This window comes from Pocillopora damicornis, chromosome 3 (assembly GCF_964200805.1).
Source record: "Pocillopora damicornis chromosome 3, jaPocDami1.2, whole genome shotgun sequence".
Taxonomy (NCBI): Eukaryota; Metazoa; Cnidaria; class Anthozoa; order Scleractinia; family Pocilloporidae; genus Pocillopora; species Pocillopora damicornis.
In genome coordinates this window covers 24,609,701-24,629,808 of record NC_142672.1, presented here as the reverse complement: position 1 = coordinate 24,629,808, position 20,108 = coordinate 24,609,701, and the positions used below count along the sequence as shown (strand labels likewise).

General features: G+C 36.9%; 2 protein-coding genes across 2 annotated transcripts; one reads left to right on the top strand and one right to left on the bottom strand.

Moving 5' to 3' along the window:
* Positions 1-1,818: 1,818 nt before the first annotated feature.
* On the bottom strand, positions 1,819-8,637 carry LOC113672503 (L-fucose dehydrogenase). Its single transcript, XM_027188791.2, has 9 exons — positions 8,416-8,637; positions 7,804-7,842; positions 6,662-6,759; positions 6,340-6,406; positions 5,982-6,076; positions 5,681-5,785; positions 4,945-5,012; positions 3,988-4,084; positions 1,819-3,360 (listed from the first exon to the last, which is right to left on the bottom strand). The coding sequence occupies exons 1-9, from the start codon at positions 8,513-8,515 to the stop codon at positions 3,211-3,213; spliced, it is 819 nt and encodes a 272-aa protein (XP_027044592.2). The 5' UTR covers positions 8,516-8,637; the 3' UTR covers positions 1,819-3,210.
* A 59-nt stretch (positions 8,638-8,696) lies between these two features.
* Positions 8,697-18,808, top strand: LOC113672504 (dnaJ homolog subfamily C member 25 homolog). Its single transcript, XM_027188792.2, has 13 exons — positions 8,697-8,875; positions 9,017-9,045; positions 10,349-10,408; positions 11,137-11,184; positions 12,092-12,146; positions 12,703-12,809; positions 13,802-13,873; positions 14,928-14,990; positions 15,308-15,372; positions 15,578-15,634; positions 16,258-16,462; positions 17,771-17,841; positions 18,570-18,808. Exons 1-13 carry the CDS (start codon positions 8,722-8,724, stop codon positions 18,622-18,624), a joined length of 1,041 nt encoding a protein of 346 aa, XP_027044593.2. The 5' UTR covers positions 8,697-8,721; the 3' UTR covers positions 18,625-18,808.
* The last annotated feature ends 1,300 nt before the right edge of the window (positions 18,809-20,108 follow it).

The window sequence follows — 20,108 nt, the reverse complement described above, 5'->3', positions numbered from 1 at the left end:
TGGATAGTCAAATGAAAACAAAATTGCTCTGTTCTTCGTGATACCATTGAATTCATTTCAAGCAAAAAACGGCGGTTACAAATACCGTTATAGCAGAAGACTGGATCTTCCATTCATTCACAACTGCTTTCAAAAGAATCATCCCATTTCGATCCCATTGTTTCTCGCCTACATCCACTCGCAGAGCTACCGTTACCCTACGTCTGTGAAAAATGCCACAAGTGTTCAGTTACACATTTAGTTTATCCCTCCCAAATGGGCATCCAAGAATGTTTGGATCTAGAGAACAATTGGTTTGGCCCACTGTTCTAACTCTACCAAACGAGTCGGCTGAGGTACCTCAATCAGCCAGGTAGTCTCACATACCAAGGTTGGTGATCAATACTGTGATAGTAAAAGAGGGCGACGGTCCTTACAAATAAACTGCAATTAAAGAAGCTGCAGCAAGGAAAGTCTGAGCAAGACCCCAGCCTTCACCAGGACTTGAACCTATGCCTTCCACGTGCGATTGCAGCGCTACCGCCGACAAAGGTGTGATCAGGAGGGGAGGAAGGGGGTTCTTTTCACCAGCATAGATAGTAGAGATCCACTGTGACAGGAGACTGTTTTTTGAGCTTTCTGTGTTCCAACCTCGTTTGTTTTACCGTGAAATCTGACGTGCGAACCAGAAATATAGATTTCCAGTTACGATGTATTCTGCCCATTGCGTGACGCACATATAGCTTTCAGCTGGAAGAAGTCTAACGTGCTAGCACAAGCGTTGAAACGAGCTGAGGTTCGAAACGGCAAATGAAGCGAGCGCGCAAGAAGTCTGCGAGGGATCTGGCACGAGAAATGAGCACACTCCTTTCAGACATCTCGCATAGGAATCGACAGCGGGTAATCTTATTGTCTTAGTATAAATTCAATATTTGTTCAAACCTTGATATCAATACAGGCTCGTGATTTTGTAGTTGTTTTTGTTTTACAACTGTAAGTTACCCACTCTGCTCATTGTCAATCACGGATTAGTATAAATCTACTTTCATTCCATCACAGATGCTGCAATTTGATTGGCTACGCCACTCACTATCTATTCCGTGATAGACTGAGTACAAAGAGTAGCTCAAAAGTGTGCAGTTGTTAACGAAATTAAAAAAAAAAAAAAAAGTGGGCCCGTCTTGCTGTTAACTTTTGGACGACTTCGCTCTCATCAATGTACACGCAGTAGAAGTCTCAAGTTCGTAATCCAACTTTTAAATCGAGTATTCATTTTCTTGAACACAATTTCTATAATCCATAACTTGTTTATACTTAATCCCATAATTTGTCAGGAACATTGACCACAGTTTCCGCCATACTGAAACCAGTTTTTCACATACTTCAGATTTACTTAAAAAACCCCGCTACCATGTTATTCACATGTCCTTCGAATATATGCACTTTTTAAGAGCTTCAGTTTCCAACGTTCAGCTCGAAAAAGGGAACCAAAGGAGGTGCGGGAGAGAGGAGGGCTTTGGCAATGTTTCGTACGGAAATACACTGGTCCAAAGGCTGGTTAAACTCTGCTAAAAAGGGGAAACTTTCACACACTTTTTCAACCCCTATACATCTCGTAGAAGAATAAAATAAATTCCTAGGTTACGGCAGAGGAGCAATTATCTGAAGTAATCTCTAAAACATTTTTCCATGGCAAAACAGTCGTGAAACACTTTCAGGCTCGTGATAATAGTTTTCCTCTCTCAACCCTTCTTGAGCCCAAACTCCTGAAGTCCTTCCCCGTTTGTACACCTATGGCTGAAAAATGCACCCTTAAGAAATCTGCGCACAGTCCGCTCGTTTAGTAGTTGTCAATTATTTATTAATATTCCAAACCTAATATTTCAAGGAGCTTTATCATACGATATCTAATAACTAAAAAAATTTAATTATCATTAAAAATTATTTTAATGGAATCGTATCTGAACGCTGTCAAATGCAGTCGAAAACCCGTTACAAGAAATAATGCAAATTGAAAATACTGAACATGACTAGATTGTGTGATATTTCAAGTAAAAGTTGAATCAATTAATATGAGACCAAAAGCTTTCATGGAGTCATTTTCAACTGAGAGTCGAAAGTCATCCAGGATTGCATTGGTTTTGCTTCACTTCGATCTGTGATTGGTCAAGACAACTCGCGCCACTCTCTCAACCAATCAGATGCAAAACTAAAACCAATCACGACGGGGTCGCCCGCGTTTTCCCGCGCTTTAGACAGTTGGGTGTTTTAACTTTGAATCCTCGTTGGCTTTTCAAGCCATTTGTTTTCTTTTTATCGGTCACTGTTAGTGGTTTGTTAGTTTTGGTTTTATGACACCCAATCGAGATGCACTCTAAACTAAGTAATCTCTCTCTACTTTATCGCTTGCGTCCTCAAATGTTATCAAACCAAAACTTCACAATACCTTCTTCAACCCTTTGACCACCAAGATCTTAATATCAATTCTCCTTAGTGACTATTATACATTTCTCTACATTTTGGTTCTAAGAATTAGTTGAATAATCAAAGTACTATCTTGAATTGATTATTGCCTATATTCCCATAACCAATCTTTTTAACAATATATTAAGATTTAAGAAGGAGGTAAGATCTTGGTCAAAGGTGTGAACCGAAGCGTTAAAAAAAAGCGTGACACCAAGAAACCGGTAATTTCTTATTGCTTATTGCCATGGGAGTGGGAGGTTTGGGGAGGGGGGAGTATGGTTGCTGAAAGTTGGATGAGTTATGACAAAATTTTCCTGATCCTTCCCATAAGGCTCTGTAATATTCTCATAATTTCCCACCCCACCCCCCTTCAATGGCAGTAACTTGACCGATAATTTTCTACATTCTCCCGCCCCCCCCCCCACTTTGTACTCTGTTGACAACGACTGATCCTCCCTCCATCCCCCCTGCAACCATGTGATCCCCCCCAAAAATCCTAATCCTCCCAAGCGTAGTAATAACTGGTCTCTAACGTGATAAAACCTTACTAAATTTCAAATGGCCATTAACAAAAAGCTAGTCTTTGTCATAAAACTAGGGTATGGAAAAACAATTTTGTTACCATCCTGCAGATGAAACTAACTTTGACATGAGTGGTTTTTGCTCGAAGAATCACTTTGAAGATGATTGAAGAGTTTTAAAATTGGAACTGGCTTGTTGTGAAATTTGATCATTATAAAAAATATACTGGTATAAATGTTTTTTCTAAGCACTCTCCACTTGTGTTTTCTTCCCATAAGTCAGCTCTGCACCACCACTCAATAACAGATCAATACCAGTTGTAAACGTTGCCTCAGCAGCCAGGTATAAACAGGCTTGACCAGATTCCTCAAGAGTTCCCATGCGACCCATCAACTGTCAGAAAGAAGCAACAAAAAGCAGATTGTGTATGAAACCCTTAACATCCAGAAGTGATTGCCATATAACTTCTCCCTTTAATAACCATTATATTATCTGGCAAAAAGGTAATGAGAATACTCAAACTTATCAGTAGAAGTTGTTATCTTGATCTAACACCAAATTCTTGTAACTAAATTACGTGGAAATGTGTCGCAGCCATAGGGGAGAATTAACAATCAGATCTTGGGAGTTAAAGGGTTAAAGAACCTACCTCATGATCTGTGTATCAAGGAAATTTTAGCAAACAATTTCCAAGATTGTCATTAATAAATTGTGCTCATCTTCTCCATGTTTAAAAATCCTAGTTTCCTTTTGGTTAATCATGTTTTTTGATGTTTTTCACCTCAGTAAATGATCATTTTAAGGTTCTCTCCATGAAGCTGGAAATTTTCCAAAATATCAGGCTCCTCTTCATTTATTACCTTCAGCCTAACCATTTCACCCCTAAAAGTGATATAACAGGGTTGAGCAGGGGAAGTCCACATTGCCAAGCTCAACATGGCAAAGCTAAATTGTTCAAGAAAATAAGAAAAGAAAGCTTTAGGTTTAGAATAAGTCTAGAAAAAAATCAGTTTGAGTTACCTGTGCTTCATCACCATCCTTTTTACTCTTTTCAAAATTTCCTGAACTTCTGGCTAACTGGTCCCACAATGGAGTCCATACATTTCCTGGTGAGACACTGAATTTGAACAGAAAGACATCATCTTTTCAAATTCATTTTTGCATGAACTCCATAAGTTAAATTTCTCCCTCATCGCAGTCAGATTATACCAATATTTCCACAATTTCATCTAAGTGTAAATGTATGAGTATAAATCAACACCATAATTTTTTCCCTTTTTTTTCTTTTATAGTGATAGCTTTTTAAGACATTGTAAATATTACTAACACTAATATTGTATTACCTGCTTTTCTTTGATATATCAGTAGCTCCCTTTAAGTATTATTACACATTTAGTTTTCCTAAAGCTAAGCTGCAAAATCTCTGTTGCATGTACTGTATGTATCATTTTACATGCAAGGAGAATATCTATTAAAAAAATGCAACTGACCAGATTGGAGAAATGTTTAGTTCCGTGCTAAAAAAATCCTGCAAAGTATTGATTTTGCTTTCCTTACCTTAGAAATTGGTTGGAAAACTTAACCCCTTTCTTATAACCTATTACTAAATGTCATCTACATGATTGTGTTTACTTTTAAATTCTCATTCATTTCACTTGATATTCCATTCACATCTACTATTGTTAAATGTATTTAATCATTCTGATTGCCTCTGCAGTCAATTTAACTCTGTATCAATTAACAACACTCAATCAAAAAACATACTATTTCAACGAGGTAAGTGTTGTCTAATTTGGTTTGGAATGTTTCATCTAGTGGTTCAGAATGTTTCAGAATGCTACATGTTGATCTGCACTCCATGTATTGCCACATCAACTTCTAGAGCTCTGATCATTGATTTATAACTCTCAGTCAAATAGCACTCTGTTTTCTGGTGAGTGCAAATATTACCTCACTTCGTTAAAAATGTTTCAGTACCTGTTGACTCGCACTCCATGTTTTGCCTCATCAACTGCTAGAGCTCTGGTCATTGAAGTAATGGCACCCTGTGAAAAAGCATTCAAAATAATGTGTCTTGATTTTATCTGCTTAGTGCACACTGTGGGGATTTGAAACAGACTAAACTCCTTGAAAACAGTTTAAGTATGACTGAACACAGGTAATAGTACCATTTTTGTCAGTTTTCTTTAAAAGCACAAAGTTAACGCTAACCTGGGAAATGTCTCAGTTGATAACAGAGTTGGCTGCTACAGCACAAAATTGCCCTAATTATATTTCATTTTATAATTAATTATGTTTTTGACTTACTTCTTTTCTAAGGAAAGAGCAGTGAAACTTGTTTATATTTACCATTTAATATATCATCAATATAATATACATGTAGTATCATTAATATGCAACTTCTCTGTATGATAATCCATAAATTATTCAGCAAACAGGAGATGAAAATACCCAAACTGATCAGATAGAATTAAGTTGTTATCATAATCTAACATCAAATTCTCACAACTAATTGACAAGAAAATGTGTCAGGGCTAGGGGGGAGACTTAACAATCAGATCTTAGGAGTTATAGGCTAAGTGTTTGGACTAATCATAAGATGCTAGTTATTACAACTCAGATCATTCTCCCTAAACACAAACCTCACCTAATAGAATATGCATCACACTTTTCCATGACAAAAGGTAGTTTTTTTCCTAAACATGGCATTTACCTTGCTTGCTACATATGCCACAGCACCAGGCTGACCAATCTGTGCCACTAAACTGGAAACATTGATGATGTTCCCTTTTGTTTTGCGTAGATGAGGCAGAGCAAACTAAAATAGCAAAATTAAACAGAGTCACAAAGTACAATGTAAACAAGACCCAAAATTTATACCATCACCATGTTTACTACATGCCACTCTTATGAATGAACTGTACCCACTACAAAACAAGGCTACATATTGCTTTAAAACCTGGCTCTGTCCCTAATTACAACATTTGACTTCATGTCTCTTGGCTAACACCTACCTTGCAAAAGATGAAATAATTCACAAGGTTAAGATTTAGCAGATTTTTAAACTCATCAACTGTGGTGTGATCCACTGTTTTTCCCTCCGGAGGATCTATCAAGAAATTCAAATTGTCTAATGAAGATTCAATATGAGTGATTGAATTATGGCATAACAAGTAGGACATGGAAAAACTTCTACAAAGCAATTAAACTGTTACTCTGACTGGATTTTCTTCATCTTACTACTTTAAGGAACCAGTGCTAGGAAGGACTTCTTCTAGGATATTGTAATAACACCTCTCATAATCTGCTTCATTCATATGCTACATTCTATTTTTTGATAAACAATCAGACGTCACAGTTTTATGAACTTACGCCATCCTGCATTGTTGATGAGGCAATCAATACAGCCATACTTTTCCACAGTCTTATCTACCAAATTCTATAAAGTAAAAAGCAAATTCAATGAAGCCCAAAAGCCTATAGAACCAGACCATCCTCATTAATGTACTCAAAAGACCTGGAACATTTAGGGCCTGCTTCTCATTAACAACACAAGGTTAACAAAAACACAAAATCCACTAATGATTGGTAGAGGTTAGTTCTAATTAATTAGTTGATAAGCAACTAACTTAAATAGACCCATCTCAATTAAAATCATACAATGACGGATAGGTTTTAAACGGATCCAACATACCTTAATATCTTCTTCTTTACTAACATCACATTTTATAAAGAACCCTTCTCCTGGACCCCTCTCAGTGACTTCTTTTTCCAGTTTTTTTCCATCCTCAACTAAAATCATGTAAAAAAAAACAAAAATTGATTTGTGATTCAATTCTGAGTTCAATTTAATGAGCATTAATATCATTTTTAATTTGGTCACTAAAATCAATTTAGGATTGACCTACAGATGAAAAGTGCATTTTTCAATTTTCACCGATTAATTAACCCTTTAACTCCCAGAAGTGATTAACATAAAACTTCTCCCTACAATATCCATAACATTATTCAGCAAACAGGTAATGAGAGTATTCAAACTCATCAGGTAGAAGCTGCTATCTTGATCTAGCACCAAGTTCTCATAACTAATTTACAAGGAAATGTGTGGCAGTTAGGGGGGGAGAATTAACAATTAGATCTTAGAGTTAAAGGGTTGATGATAATTTTGACCAGAACACCCCAGGCCCATTATTTTGGCCCACATGAGTTTTTTCTTGCCTCAATTTCTGATCATTTTGCCGCTTACAGATCATATTCAAGACAAATAAGGCCACATTGTAAGAGCTGGAAAAAGAGAGAAAGTTGTGTGGAGGATTTGCAAGTTTATTTTTTCCTTCTATATGTAAATCCAACTAATTCAGCAAACAACATAAGATTTTGAAGAAAGATGTTTTTCGTCTTGTCATAAGTAGGGGACAAAGAAATATACCTCACTCAATGTGGAGTCTCTGTGGCTCAATGGTAGAGCATCAGAGTGTGGAATCCTAAGGTCTGAGGTTTGCTTCCTTGTGGGGACTCAATTTTTTCTTTGTCCTATGCTTGTGACAGGATGAAAAACATCTTTCTTTATTTCTTTACTGAGCTCAAAACTTACCATCTCTCTTATTTCTATCAACATAAGAGTTTGACCTATAACTATGAACTAAGTTACCATTGAAAAAGTTATGAATGAGAAATGTCACATACAATTTGAATTTTTGAGTTCACATTTTTTAAGGAGTATCTGTGAACTAGCTGAAGTAGCAAGCTGTTGATCTGGTTTGAAATCTGCTGAAGTCGGATACAGCTGTAGCCATAAGTATTTATTGTACGCACAACAACAGAGTTACTACTTACCACCTCTTGCACAGAAGACCACTTTGGCACCAGCTTTCACTAGAGATATGAAAAATCATTCGAAATAAATCATACATCACTGTGCAAATACTGGGGTATGTGCTCTTTTTGAGCTGGCAAATTTTTAAACCCGCTGACTGGGTTTATCCTATCGACTCTCTATCGTCCATTATCACTGCAGACGTCATTTGTTGATTTTGTTGCCACAGCCAGGTCACATGATACTCTTTGCAGAACAGTTTTGCATCCGCCCAAAACGCAGAAAATAATATCTGCAAATTTGAAAGCCCCAATCTGCTAGAGTGCTGCAAGGCGGTCTAAAAGTGAAAAGCCAAAAGAGGCTATCATCTAGTCTTCACAATGCCGAAATAAATTCCAGTGTGGAAATTTTTATATTCAGTCTCATCCGGTAAAATCACTTATTCTAACGCTAGAAATTTTCTCCAATAATTCATGCAATTTTTAGGCGTCACCGTGACACCTCTACAAGTAGCCGCAGTCATTTACTTTTAATTGCAACCGCATTCAAGAAATTTACGTAAATTCTACAGAGCAACTGCTTCAACGAAGGTAACAACACCCCTCTAAGAATAACGAGGGGTGAATTTTTACCGAATTCTCTCACAATTCCTTCCCCAATTCCCTTGGAGCCTCCGGTAACGATGGCCACTTTTCCACCGTAACGCAGATTCGGTGCTACCCCATCCGCCATATTTCAGTTTCGTTGGAAAATTCTTAACAGAAGGCGAAAGGCATGAAATAGATCCGTCTTCACTCAGCGTCCTACTGCTTTGCAGTCACGAAAGTTCAACAAGTTCCAGAACCAAGCTCTTCGAATGCGAGGCTCTGGGGAGAGTACACACCTCGGGATGTATTGTGGGATTTATTTTATGTAACCGCTGACTATGTGCAGATTCAATGAATGTTAAAGAGCTCGTTGCAATCTTGTACGGTACGGTCATGGCAACCTTCAAGATTTTAGTTCCTTGTATTGTCCTTCTAATATATTTCACATCGTCAGCATATGGCTTTATCGAGGGACTCTACTGTGGAACAGAAAACTGTTACGACGGTATGAATTTGTTTTGGTTAAATTTGTTGGCAAACGAAGACGATCAACTACAGTCAATGCTGGTGTCGATTTCAAGTTTACGTGTTACTTGTATGTACTCCTATTTGTTAACGCATCTCTCTTTTTGTGTTTGGATTATAGTGCTCGGAGTCTACAGAGAATCTTCAAAGGTAATCTATAGCAGATTTAGATAATGTGTCTTCATAAATGAGAAATTTGTGTTCACTTATGTTACTACACGAGTACGTGTGTGTGAAAAATTGAAAAAAAAAATCACTTCAAATTTAATCTTGTTTAAAGAACGGTTTCGTGGGTTGCCACATGTGCAGATGTGGAATGTAAACAAACCAACGTTATTTTGATCCAATAGAAAGCTTCATTTAAATATCTTGCTGAAAAAAATAATTCAAAAGTAAATGATACTTTTATAACATTTTGTCACTATCAATTCCCCTCAGATACAGCAGACCATTTTTATTCGTGTGTCTATATATCTTGTAACTCCCTTGAAATCAGCTCGTCTTTGTTATTCTGTGATTGTTCTTCCGTTGTTTTACGTCAGTAATTCAAAAGTAAATGATACTTTTATAACATTTTGTCACTATCAATTCCCCTCAGATACAGCAGACCATTTTTATTCGTGTGTCTATATATCTTGTAACTCCCTTGAAATCAGCTCGTCTTTGTTATTCTGTGATTGTTCTTCCGTTGTTTTACGTCAGCAATTTGTTCTCTGAGTGATAATTTAAAGCCTAAATCCTCAACATTAGGAAGAGCTCACTCATACAAAACACAGTTCAATAGGTTTTTAGGTGTTGAATTATCTACTAATTGACCTTAAACCATAAGGTTCAATATAGCGGTTGACAAAAGCATGAATAAATTATAAGGAGCCTTTGGGAAAATTTGAATGTTCTTTTATTGTTCCAAATCCAGTGTATTTCTTATGTCACATTTAACTTTAAAATGCCAGCAAGAAAACCATTCTTAAAAGTATTTTCAATTGGTATATTGGTTTCAGCTGAAACAAGCAAAAACATATTCATAATAGTTGTGGAAGTCTGATAACAATTTATAACAGTTCCTAACCATTATAGTAATTTATTTTGATTTTCTTTTCTCTGTTAAATCACTTTGATTCTGACTTATCCAACTTTGTCCACCTTCCCAACAAACCTCTGAAACATATCTTATAGTTCCAGTGGTCAGGAGTCACTCAGGCCAACCAAGAAAAGGGTCTATCCTTGAAACTTATTAAGACTCATGAACTTTACCTCTATGATGATTCTGTTAGTTACTTGGTTTGTGATAGTCTTCAATCCTCTGAGTCAAAAAACTCTTTGTGAACCTTCAGAGAATTAAGTACTACACAACATGATATACTTCAGCTGACAAGTATTATCCTACCATATTTGCTGGAAATGGTTTGAAATTGTCATGTACATGGTGATCACAATTTGTTTTTTTTTACAGGCCGACATTGCAAAAGCATACAGAAAACTTGCCAGAAAGTACCATCCTGATAGATACAAGGTACATATACATATACTTTACAAAATGCGATGATAAGTGATGAGAAGAAAGAAAAATATCAATCAGGGGATAATAAGCTGACCAACACCAAATTCTCTGAACTAACATCATAAGAACTGTATGGTAGACACAAGGGAGAATTACTACAGAGATCTTGTGATTGAATGGATTAAACTGTCCATTCTTGAGACATATCTCTAACATATACATGTTTATTTACACTGAACATTGATTATATTGCTAAAATTATTCCAAGTTTGGGCAGGTCTGATATTACCATCCGAGCTTCATTTATGCTGTTGGAACTGAGGTTTACACCTTGGAAATGAAATAGTTATTTAATTAATAATTGAAAAATGGGAGTGCTACTTTTAACCCATGAACAGAAGGTGATTATGAAATCATTTAATTTGTTTTATTCTCCCTTGCTGTAGGCTCTTTACTATAATTCTCAAACATTTATTGATTTAATCTACTCACATAACAGGAATTTTTCTTCATTTTGTGTTTTGCATCTTCCTCAAAATTTTTATTGGGCTTAGAAGGCAAGACTTGTGTACAATATAGAGAAAGTGGTCCTTTTTAGTTAGCTTCTGTATGTTACCTTTCATTCAACACCTAAGTTTCTGATGTTAACCTGTGTCAAATGAATGCTACTAGCTTTGACTTCAGTGTCAAGCTTTTGAATTATTCTAACAACTGTATTATTTTTCTTTATTCCTATTTAGGGAGAAGATGCTGAAACCAAATTTCAACTTATCGCAACGGCTTATGAGGTGAGAAATGTTTATCCCAGAAAAATTTATGGGTACATTCAAGGTTCAGTAATTTATATATTAAGTTCTCTGGCATGGTCAACCTCTTGTCTAATGAATACTATGGAATGAAACCAAAGGATTGTGTTTCCAAAATTGTAGATGCACTGTGTATTTCATTAGCTAAATGATTAATACATACAGCTAGACTTGATGACAAGTGTGAATAACAAAAAAACTTGTTAAACAATATCTTATTTAGGTGATTGTATGGTCTATTTTATTATTCATTGGTATTTTGTGATATACCATCATTGTTAGTTGTGATTCAATGTAAATGTGGTTAAATTTTTGGACCCTGAGAGTGTATGCTTATTTAAGCCAGGTGCTTATTGAATTTTCACCATTTTCAGCTAGTAGTAACTCTATGTTGCAATGTTCAGAGCAATAAATGATAACAAATGTTAAGATGTACCATAGAGAGTAATTTCAGAAATTGTAAGGGGAGGAATGGAGGGATTTAGAGGGAGACTGGGTTCTTATTAACTTTTCCTACCCTCTGGGTGGGCCCTTATTCAAGGTTGGGTGTCCAATCAAAGAAATCCAGTATACCATTGCTTATTGTTTGTGTACTCTTTTGTATCATTATTGTTGAGGCTTCTTGTAAATTTTGTTTGATTAGGGAGTCTTAGAATGTTCATCATAAGGTCAAGCAATTTGCACATGCCTTTCATCTGCCAGTCAAAAAGCTTAGCCCAGGGTACATTATCCTTCAAGTTTATCAGGTTTAAGAACAGTCTATGGGTCCAAGTTTGGTCTGTTAACCTTGCCAAGAACTTCTACCCCTGCCAAACTCATTGTTAGATCTGATAATATTTTGTTTCACTTACTGTTGATAACATTGTGTATGAATGTTCGATGATTCCAGGTTTTGAAGGATGATGAACAAAGAGCTGACTATGACTATATGTTGGACAATCCAGGTTAGGCAGTGTGAATGATACTTGAATTAGTACTGTTCTGCCTTTAACACCCTTAAAGTGACTAGTATCTAATTTCTCCTTTCAATGTTCATCCCAAAATCACCCATTATGGACACAAGAGTTAAAGGAAATGATCACCAAATAAAAGAAGCTCTTGATTGTTGAAAAAACTCTTTGTTAAAGCACCTTTGGAAATGTACATTCTGTGACTGTGTTGAAAACAGTACACAGAGAATATGCATACTGTTGTTGGGGTGTAAAGAATCAACTCTTGAATTTACATTGTAGCTGAAGATAACCATTGCATGTGCCTTAAGCTAATGTATTTAAAAAAAGATTCCAAGCTTTCATGGATTCACACTGATGATACCTTGGATCAGTGAGAGCTCAGAAGATTATTTTTCAGAACAGCTAGCTTGAGGCCTCACTCAAAACCATGATGCGATAGCTGAACATCTTGATATAATTCAAGAATTTTGAAATGATTACAAACATTTAATACAATTTTCCTGTGTTGATGTTATTACTATTAAATTTTATTGTCTTTATTTAACAGAGGAGACCTATGGCCATTATTATCGGTACTACAGAAGACAGGTGGCTCCAAAAGTGGACGTGAGAGTTGTTATAGCTGTGTCAATCACTGTTGTCTCATTGCTCCAGGTAGTAAAGAATAACATATTATTTTGTAAAATATCCTTATACCCTACTTAATCAATTCTCATTTTCAAATTTAGGTCACTCATAGTCATCTTTTGATAGCTAATTTCTGGCCTCTGAGGCCAATGCTCTTTCATGAAATAGTTTGAAATGGGTGTAACCAGTAAGCTGTGGGAAAAATGCAAAGGGGATTTGAACGTACAAATTTGAAGTCATTTTGTAGCTAATTTAAGACTGAGTGTAACCTGTAAAGTCTGGCATTGAAACAGAAGGGGAGAAGGAAACTTCTTAAATGTCAACTTTTTATTGGTTTTCTATTACAGTTATCTTTACAATTTCACCTCCTCTCTTTCGTTTCAATGTTACCTTCAATGTTTCCTGTAACTCATTAACCCTTTCACTCCCACAAGTGACCAAGACAGAATTTCTCCTTACAATGTCAATACAATATCAAGCAGGCAGGTGATGAGTATATAGAAGAATATCAATAATGGGATTATTAGTTGATCCAATACCAAATTCTCTGAACTAACATCATAAGAATTGTATAGCAGATAGTAAGGAGAATTACTAATTAGATCTTGGGAGTGACAGGGTTAACTAGTATCCTATTTCTCCTCCAATATCACACCCAAATCAAACACTAAGGTCATGAGGATAAAGGAAATGATAACCAACTAAGGAAACTCTTGACTGTTAAATATATTCTCCTTGTCAACGCCTTAAAAAATGTATAGAGAACAGTATGGAGAATATGCATTTGATACTGATAGGTTAACAAATAGCTGATAGTTTCTGATCACATTGATTTGCAGGAGGGTAGGCTTTCTTACAATTGATATGAGATTAATTAGATGATTTCTGTATAGTAAATTATGTAAAGAATTAGCCATGGTACCACCTATTTAGGAGAAGCAATCAGATTATTTTTCTACTCATAGTTGATACTTAGCTTGTATCAGCAATGGTGATGTTTTGAGGTTCTTTGTTTACAGTATCTTCATGGATGGTCACGCTACAATGAAGCTGTCAAATATGCATTAACAATGCCCAAATACAGAAACAAGGTACAGTCAATTTATTCTTTGCAGTGCACTCCCATGCAGTGATTCTGTCATTTGCTTGGAAGAAATTTTTCCCCTCTGCTTTGCTCAAATTAATTTCATTTTCACTACTTCCCCTGACAAAGTTTATCACTAGGAATGGTTCACTAGAATTCAAGGTGTTATCCATGTGGATATACATTTTGAGCCCGTGAAAATCAGGCCAGATGTCTTTAAAGCTTGTTCTATGAGAGAATTTTTTCCTGTCAGCGATGCTTGTGCTCAGATTTCCGTTCTCATAATCTGCCAACTTTTATGCTGCCTTATTTTGCTCTCCCTCTGGAAGAGATCTTTGATCATCGGTCACAATATGTTTTAGTTTCAAAGGAGACAAGAAAATGAAAATGTTGTTAAACCCTTTGAACCCTTACAGCGACTAACATGTAATTTCTCATTACAACATCACCTCTGAATCTCACATTAAGATCACAAGAATAAGAGAAATGATCATCAAATTCTCCTTGTCAGCACCTTAATCCTTTACACCCTAACATCAGCATACATTTTCTCCATACTGTTCTCTCTACATTTCCTATGGTACTGACAAGGAGAATTTGTTTAACAATCAAGAGCTTCTTTAGTTGGTGATCATTTCCTTTATTCTCATGACCCCAATGTTTGTTTTAGGGGTGATATTGTTAGGAGAAAGTTGTTAGTAATCTCACTTAAGGGTTAAAGGGTTAAGAAATGTGTAGAGATCAGAATGGAGGATATGCATACTAATGGTTGAGTGTAAAGGGTTAATTCTTAATTTCTACAAGCCCGTTGCAGGTGTTCAGGTAGTAAAACAGAGTGAAAACATAGCAGTAGGGTGAAAAGTGGAGGAGGCTTGGGTTGAGGTTGACCCAGACCCTTCCTTGCTTTTACTCGGCTCCATTTTACTAACTGGAGGCCTGGAACAGGCTACATACACATACATCCATGTACTTTTAATAACTGCTAATACACAATTTATTGACTGCTTAATTTAACCCAGAATAATATCTTAAAATTGAATGTTCTCTTTTTTCCAACAAAGGCCATGCAAAGGGCAAGAGAAGAAGGTCTTCTTAATAACCTGAAAAAAGGCAAGAAATCCAAGGTAAGCATAACTTCTAAGGTTTTGAATGTTACATGTACAAATCTGATCCAGAATTCTTGTGGTATCTCCACCACAGACAGTAATCATTTGGCTTCTTGTTGATTATTTAAAACCAATACAAAGAGGTTGCATACATGTACATACTGTGTGCATAACATTGACATAGTCATTGAAAAAAATCTGGATAAGTGCTATTCATTCTTCAAGAAACTTGGCCTGGGTCTGTACACATACACTGTGTGGTTTACACAATACAGAACACACCATTTCAGCAGACTTTCAGTCACTAAACATGGTCAACACTATTTTACTCACAGGAAGAATTCCGTGAAGAAGAGGAGTCAATTCTAAGGGGGGTAGTGGAGAATTCTTTGGACATAAGGTTTGTCCCAATTCTTGAAATTTAGCTCTCTCGTTTAACTTTCACAACCAGTACTCTAGTTAATTACTGCATCTTTTAAGAATTTGTTGTTTTAAAGGAGCTGTCTCAAGATGTACTCATTAGCAGTGATTTCAATGCTTTTGTTTTGTGTTTGTTATGATAATTATTAGTTCTCTCTGATTTCTTGCTTTTTGTTTTTTTTTAGGGGAGGTCACAGCAAGCCCAGAATAGCTGATGTTCTGTGGATCAGGATTGTCCTTCTGTAAGCTCCATCCCTTCTATTACGACCAAAGATTTAAGTCAATTCCTCCCTTCCGATTTATTCAGATATCCTTAATAACTATTTAAGAAAACATAGGTATCACACTGTGCTTCTTGTGTGTTCTTACCGCATTTTGACGTCATCCGTAATCTATTTCCGTACAAACCCACAGCAACATGGAATCTATTTCTTTTATATTATGAAAAAGCAAAAACTTGTCGATGGTGACGTTATCCATGCGTCTGTCCTCCAAAGTACATGAAGGAACCAGTCAAAGTACATGTAAAACTTCCCTAATCATATGATTTCCTTATTTTAAGATTTAACCTTTTACACTCTTAACGTCAGTATGTATGTTCTCCACACTGTTCTTTATACATTTCCTAACGCACTGGCAAGGAGAATTTGTTTGCCAATCAAACGTTTCCTTCCCTGGTGACCATTTCCTTTATTCTCATGACCTTAACGAGTGATTCAGGGCTGATATTGTAGGGGAGAAATTATATGCTAGTCACTCTTAGGGTTTAAAGGGTTAAAGTACGTAGATTTGTCTTGTTCCTTGTTAGTGAAATTAGTTTCCATTTGTTTAAATCCTGTTTTCTTGTTTGCATTACGTTTTTTAGCCCATACACAATTTTGAGTTACTTTGCCTGGTTGATACACTGGTATTGGAAGTTTAACATCAAACGAGAGGAGTATGGGGACAAGGAAAAGGCATACATTATTAGGAAAAAGTTGGGATTAACCTCTGTCCAATGGGATGCGATGGAGCCGGTGCAGAAAGATGTTTTCTTTTCAAGGCAGTTATGGATTGACGCAAACTTTCGGGTGGGTGTATTATTTTATGGGGAAACGTTTTCTCTGATCGAGTTTGCAGAATTTGAGCAAGATTTTTGACCAACATGTAATGAGGATATTCAAACTTATCAGATAGAGTTGGTGGTCCTGATCTAACATAAATTCTTGTGACTTATTTACAAAGAAATGTGTAGCAGCTAGAGGGGAGAGTTAACAATCAGATCCTGGGAGTTAAAGTGTTAACTGTGCAAAATCGGGCAGTTTGGGACTGCTTTCGATTGAAAGTGAATTAGCTATAGACTTATAGACGATTGAAAGTGAATTAGTTATAGACTAACTATCGTTCTGTTTTCGTTTTCTATGAGGTGTAGTTATGGATTAAGTGTACTTCACTCTGTGATTAGTGGAGAAACTCGCGCCAATCTCCCAACTGATCAGATGCGCAAATTAAATCCAATCGCGACTGGTCACTTGCGTTTTCCCGCCTTTCAAGCAGTTTTGTTGTTTTCACTTTACGCTCTTATTGGCCCATTGTGATATGTAGTTTGCTGTGATGAGCCGTAGCCTGCGTTGCTGGCGGTTTGAGATTTTGGGTCCCCAAAATCGCAGACCGCTAGCAACGCAGGCTATGATGAGCTGCTGCTGTGGTTACGGCACTTTGCTATATGATTGGCTTAAACAAAAACCTTGCGTCACAGTGTAAACCAATAGCGACCTACTTGAACGCGTTTTCTTGCGCTCCAGGCCAGTAATTTGTTTCTCATTTCGTCGCTTCAAAAATGGTTACATCTACGATCGTGGAATGTTCGAGTTATTTTTACGACACTTGTTGACGAGACAAAATAGTGAACGTCCACGGTCGTTAGTAATCTGCTCGCCAAATGTGTTGCAACTAATTTTTCCGATACCTCCAGTATTTTTCCAAAGTAAGTAATGGTAATAGGACTAATTCGTGTCCAATTCGGTCAGTAATCATACGAGTGATAACAAAATCGGACGACCACGCAGCAGGATTCCGATTTTTTTATCACCAGTATAATTACAGATCGAATTGGACGACACAAAATCTTATTACCAATTAATCATAAAAAGTATAATTTCCGAGAAAAGAAGAATAGCCAAGTTATGAGAGAAACCCAAAGGATAAGCAAAATCGCTGCTGTCCTCTAAAATATTGACATTGTTCAAGGGGAAAAAAATTCTCCATTTTGAAAAAAGCGCCAATTGAGGAGTCTGTACACTGCCTCTGCTTCTAGTGCTGAAGTGGAGCTTCTGGCGTGTAAGGTTCAATCGAACAAATATGGAACTGACAGCATTTATCTCTGTTCTCTGTTGTAGGAATTTAAAAAAGAACAAGAAGAGGAAATGAGGGTTAAACTTGCTCAAAACAACAAATACAAAGCTTACAGGTATTGTTGTTCGTCAGTTAAGTAATCAGGCAAAATTCAATAATTTCATACTTCAATGTGCTATATTGTGTAGCTCGTGAATGGGCTGTTTCTAAGATTGTCAAAAGCCTCAGTTTTTCTGAAACGAGGCCAAGTATTCTTATGCAAGCAAATGCAATCACAGGTTTCGCACCTGCCCTCATCTTGAAAGTGGGGCTGCCCGCCCCGCCAATTAAAGAACTCGTCCATCACTGTTCGTTCTGCGTCGAAAATTTAGCCTACTTTTTGCATAATTTTCCTTTGCAATCCGCGTCAATTCTCACCATTCTAAAACACCACAGCTCCTTTCTGAATTACTATTAACTCTTAAGTGTTTCTCTACTATGGTACAGCTTTAGATTCGTTTAGTACCGAATAGTAATGTTCAGTATTGTTTCCCAGCTTCGTAACCGTTTTACTCCCAATATCTCAACATTAATCTCCTCTTTTGTCTGCTCTGCATCTTGAACAATTTTATATCTGAGAGTGTAATGTTAAATCCAACAGTATCTCTTAGTCAAATTTTTTTCTTTATTATCAACACCTTTCTGCGCGACAATGTGCTGATAATGTGACAAAAAATTCCCTTTTGATCACTCTTGGAGTCAGTAAGGAGGTAGTTTTGCACCATGAGTACTGAGTAAATGGTAAAATGAATCTGCTTTGATAAATTTATTTCATCTCGCTGAATCTTGTTCTCGTACTTGCAGACGCTACATGAAGAAAGGCGGACCTGGGCAGATGACCTTTATCGAAGATGATTAGATACATTTCATACGACATAAATACACAGATTATGTAATTTTCTTATTTAATGACGGCAGAAATGGCTTTGGTGATGTTAGTTACTGAGCCAAACACGTTATTTTGCTGTGGTAGGTACTCTTCTGTAAGACTTAATGCAAATTTAGTCCTTTAAATGGCACAATAAAGAATAAACTTTGCTGTTTTACATCGGTTTTTTTGCGCGCTTCGTGCTTGGGCCATAAATCCGGAAAAAAACTCGGTCCATAACTTCAAGTACAGACTTCGAGCTTGGGTAATAAGAGGTCGGTTAGTAGGGGTGAGTTTCGCAATGGTCACATACCATGCAAAGCAACCACAAATAACCCATTCTTCCTTTAGAGAGCATCTCTTAAGTGCGGCGCTTTTCTGAGGACGGCGCACGTTTAAGATTCGGTTGCGACAAAGAAATGTTCTGTTTTAAGAAAACGATATATTTTTCTTAATCCGTTTAAAAGAAATTTGTAGGTTTAAACAGAATCTTTTCATTTTCAACATTCGTCTCTACCAGTGGTGTGTTTACTCAACTTCCATTTCACTGACCCCCTTTATGATCTGAGTTTACGCGCTCCAGGTAACCCTCTTCTACGTATGGTTGCATTCGAAAGGATTTTCATCTAGATCCCTCAAGATATTAGATCGCGCAAAGAATTCTTCGAATGAGCGATGCACCGGGACCGCGGCGCTCATTCGGGGGCGGCACTTTTCATTTACTACGGTAATTGCTTACGGTAATTACCTATACTATACTATTTTTCGTTCGAATGGCACCAGAAGACCTTTCAGAAATTCATCGAGTCGTTTCCACTCGAAGACTGCTTCGACATGATTCATTTTGCAGCAGCCCTGTACTACATAGATGTCGAAAAGACTAAAGTGCTGTCTTAAGCTGCTTGCAAGCGGCGGAGCCATGTTCTGCACAGTTGGACCTTAAAAATCGTTTATTCCGAAGCTGGCTAAAATACTTCACACGAATGGAGTTGAACATGTCGAATTTGGCCTGGTGAAGAAGCTTTACACCGAGGTGGATCTTGTGGAAATTGCTCAAAGGAACAACTGGGAATACGAAGATTTATGGACGCTCCTAAAACGAAGTGAGAGGCTGGAACTTTAAAATGAACTTCCTTCGCCAAAAGCCAAAAATTCTCCAAAAACGAACTTATTCGCTGTTGCTTAGATTTGTTTCTTAAAAATGCAAAGTAGAGAGACTTGACCTCACCGCAACAGCCAGAGTATCGCTGTTCATGGAGGCAATTTCGCTTTCTTTGTTTATGGCACGTGAACCTCTTTTGTGTCCACAGATTTGGAGGTTTGAAGCTTAGAGACCGTTAAAGAGCTGTCTTATTGCTGTTTACTAATAATTAATGGTAGAGCCGTGATGTTCTTCACACTTTGACCAGGAAATTCGTTTTCCCCGAAGCTGGCCAGAAAACTAAAATCGGATCGCGTCGACCTTGCCTTGGCTC